This window comes from Cucurbita moschata, unplaced genomic scaffold (genome assembly GCF_002738365.1).
Source record: "Cucurbita moschata cultivar Rifu unplaced genomic scaffold, Cmos_1.0 Cmo_Scf00040, whole genome shotgun sequence".
In the NCBI taxonomy this organism is placed as follows: Eukaryota; Viridiplantae; Streptophyta; class Magnoliopsida; order Cucurbitales; family Cucurbitaceae; genus Cucurbita; species Cucurbita moschata.
Genome location: NW_019268556.1, coordinates 846,080 through 849,952, shown reverse-complemented (window position 1 = coordinate 849,952; position 3,873 = coordinate 846,080). Strand labels below are relative to the sequence as shown.

Sequence of the window (3,873 nt, the reverse complement as noted above, 5' to 3'; positions counted from 1 at the left end):
TTTAATTTATAAAGATAAAATTGAAAGTTTAAAACGTAATTTTCGATTTGACGTTTAAAGGGAACATATTTTAAGAAGTGTGAGAACGAACTTGTAATTAAAACGGCAATCCTAACCGGTTAGTTCATAGTTAACCTTAAAAATTACTAAAAGTGATCAAGATTGTTATGTAATTACTTGTACCTCTCTAAGAACAATCCAAAACACACCTCCAAAGAAAGATAAATGATTCAAATCGACTTCATTGCGTAAAAACAACTTATTTACTCAGATAAGTTAGTTAAGTTATGTTTAAATTGATGTTCAACAAATTTTAGAGAGAAAAATGATTAAGATTATAATCAAAACATAAAATATTATGTATTTTTTAATTTAATGATGATATAAAAAAAATTATTGTATTTACGACCAATTTTAAATTGATGTGTCGAAGTTAAGGACTAGCAAAGCTCAAATTCAAATGATGAGATGGAAAAGTCATCTAAGCCCAAACTCACACTACCGTAAAAAAGCTCTATAAATAAAGAAGTCTCCTTCATTTTTTTGAGTTCAAGAATTCGAGAACCGAACACAATTAAGACGATTCAGAAAACTTTTACATTATTCAACATAACAACGATAGTAAACTATCCACCCTCCTGTCTCGACAGACATCGACGAAGTTATCAGACGAGAAGTACCCTTAGTATGGCTTCAAAGGGTTGCCTCTGAACTAATAGATGGCGGAGCGAGAAGTGCCCTTAGTATGGCTTCAAAGGGTTCAGCCTCATGAACTAATAGATGGCCATGATTTGGAATCTCATGATATTGAATCCATGTTAGCTTTTGTGCTATAAAACGGTTCAATTCAATGGGAACCATTCGGTCTTCACTACCTTGCCACATATGAACAGAGCCCTTATTATCGGGAAATGGATTGGTCAAGGCCATGAGATCAAACTCCCATTTTCCGTAACTACATAGTATGTCTCTATTAAAAGAATCATGTTGACCTTGTTGTAATACTTTTTTCTGAAATTGTTACAAAAGAGAAAGGATTTTAATGCTTTAGCATATTAATTATGTTGAACGTAATCATTTCAAGATACGTACCTGTTCAGGACGTTCTAATAGTCGGTTTAATATGACTTCATCAGAATCAGAAAACACGCCTTCTCTACCCAACTTTGGGAACCATTTTTGTGTCATCCACCAATAGAACAACCAAGGTGTGTAATGTGCAATCCAAAGTGTGCGTTTGTAAGATTGAGGAAGCTTGTTAAATGATTGTTGAGATAAAGCGGAAGGAAGAGAAGGCCACCAGAAATTGACGGTAGGAACCACCATGGAAGCGCCTAGGAGTCTGCAAATATTGCTCCATCAAGATATATTTATAAAAAGCAAATGGTTAAGCACGATAAAGTACTCTAAAGTACACTATAGAGCCTCCCTTGAGGTATATGGAGCCCTTGAACAGTCTCCCCTTATTTCTCACTTATAAACTCATGATCATTCCTTAATTAGTCAACGTGGGACTCCCTCCCGACCATTCTCAACCGGGATTATTATATCTATATAGTCTATACTCATTTAGATTGTTGTTGTTTATCTAGTCTCTATACTTTCAAAATATTGAATTGATGATAGCGAAATAGACAAATACCTGTGTGGGATATACTTCAGACAACTCCAAATAGCGTATGTTCCCATTGAACATCCAATTACATAAAATTTTGTGCCGATCTCCAATCTGTCAGCTAGTTCTTGAATATCAAACGCCTCGGACTTCACTGAACGTGCTGGATACGCATCACTCTCACAGTAACCAGCTCTATCGTAGATCAATATATATACCTTAAGCTCCTCCATAAGTTCCTAAAAATCAAAAGATCGAATACATTTTAGTGGAGTAATACAAGTCGAGGGGAATATTCGAGCCATGAGTAAGAGAAAAGAATAATTTAGTACTTGAGAGATAGGCAATTCCATATCTTTGCAGCTATCAAGGCCATGGCAAATAATGACTTTGAATTGAGCCTCTTCCTTAGAAACTCCGAGCTCTCTATAGGCTAAGTACCTTCCATCATGGAGTTGTACTCGAGGTGAAGTCATTGCAGGACCATTTGGGAACCCACATTTCTTAGCCGGTGGAGGCTTCAAAAGTGCTCGATGAACAACCCATATGATTAGAGCACCTAAGGCGAACGCTACTCCGATTGATAGAATCATGTTCTATCTGCAACAACAAGAACATATGGTGATTAATGATCAAATCCATTAGAAACTACAAAAAGAAAGAGAAGAACGATAATCTAATTCGAAACCTAGATGAATTCGGTGCCTTTACCTTTGCTTTCGAACAAGAAACCCAAGTCAAGAGCAAGAATTTATACGACCAAACGAGTATTGAACTCGAAATTGTTCCTTTAGAGTGAGATGAAATAGCCTAGTTGTAACCTTCCCGTAACGTATATTATGCATTAATTTCAAGAACTCTAGAGACAAAGTTTGTTTCAACAAATTTCACTTTAATTTTGGCCAACTTAGCGTAGAATATACTCCGACATATTCCCTCCCATTACATGCATGAACCATACGTTTCCCATTTCATTATGAACCTTTTGCTCCTTTCTTCTCTCTCTTACATGCAAGACTTTCCATTCATGCCTTATTCCTCCTCATCCTCTCTCAACAAAGTGCCAAAACTCTCTTCACTCTCTTCAAGTTGTTTGAGAGGTTCATCCGTTCATGGAAACGATATCTCGGAGAGGCCTGGTCTAAATAGAATTGAAAATTTCGATCGGGAGGGAGTTGAGAGATTTTTTTTTTTTTTGTTGGCTAAATGAGGTCGGAGACAATAATTATATTCCTCGTATCCGTCTCCACCCATGACCACACACAAATCTCCAATCACTTATATTGAACAAAGGAAATTATTTGTAACAGCCTAATCTACCCCTAGCAGATATTGTTTGCTTTGGCCCGTTACGTATTGTCCTCAGCTTCATGATTTTAAAACGAGTCTGGAAGAGAGAGGTTTCCACACCATTATAAAGAATTGGGCTGTTACAAATGGTATTAGAGCCACACACCGGTCAGTGTGACAGTGAGGACGTTGGATCCCCAAAACTCTCTTCAAATTGTTTGAGAGGTCCATAAGCCAATGGAAAGGATATCTCGTGAAGACCTGCTTTAAATGAAATTGAAAATTTTGATTGAGGGAGGGAGTTCAGAGATTTCTTTTTGTTAGCTAAATGAGGTCAGAGACAGATAATTATATTCTTCATACCCGTCTCCATCCATGATCACACACAAATCTCCACTCACTTATATTGAAAAATGGAAACTATTTGTAACAGCCTAATCCCATTGATAGCAGACCGCTTTAGTCCATTACGTATTTTCCTCAGCCTCACGATTTTAAAACGAGTCTGGTAGAGAGAGGTTTGCACACCATTATAAGGAATTTGGCTGTTACAAATGGTACTAGAGACAAATACCGGGCGGTGTGACAGCGAGAACGTTGGACCCCCAAAACTCTCTTCAAGTTGTTTGAGAGATTCATCAGCCCGAGAAAGCAAAATCTCGTGAAGACCTGCTTCAAATAGAATGAAAAATTTCTATTTCAATCGGCAATGAGGGAGGGAGTTGGAAGATATTTTTTCTCGTTTGTAGATAGGGTCAGGGGCGGAGAATATATTCTTGGCCCTCGATAACATGCAATGCCCAATCAATTCTTAATGCCCTACAAGTGTATGAATATTCCTTTTATTTATGGTTAACTCCCCTCAACTTAATAAATTCATTAAATAAGAATATTATTAATTTGGTAATTAATTTTTGTAACCATTTTAATATTAATCTTATTTAATTCCACTACATTCGATGATTCAA

General features: G+C 36.6%; 1 protein-coding gene across 1 annotated transcript; it reads right to left on the bottom strand.

The window, feature by feature from the left end:
- Positions 1 to 499: 499 nt before the first annotated feature.
- LOC111432776 lies at positions 500 to 2,240 on the bottom strand. Its single transcript, XM_023069722.1, has 4 exons — positions 1,948 to 2,240; positions 1,643 to 1,854; positions 1,093 to 1,342; positions 500 to 1,011 (listed from the first exon to the last, which is right to left on the bottom strand). The coding sequence occupies exons 1-4, from the start codon at positions 2,206 to 2,208 to the stop codon at positions 694 to 696; spliced, it is 1,041 nt and encodes a 346-aa protein (XP_022925490.1). The 5' UTR covers positions 2,209 to 2,240; the 3' UTR covers positions 500 to 693.
- Between the last annotated feature and the right edge of the window lie 1,633 nt (positions 2,241 to 3,873).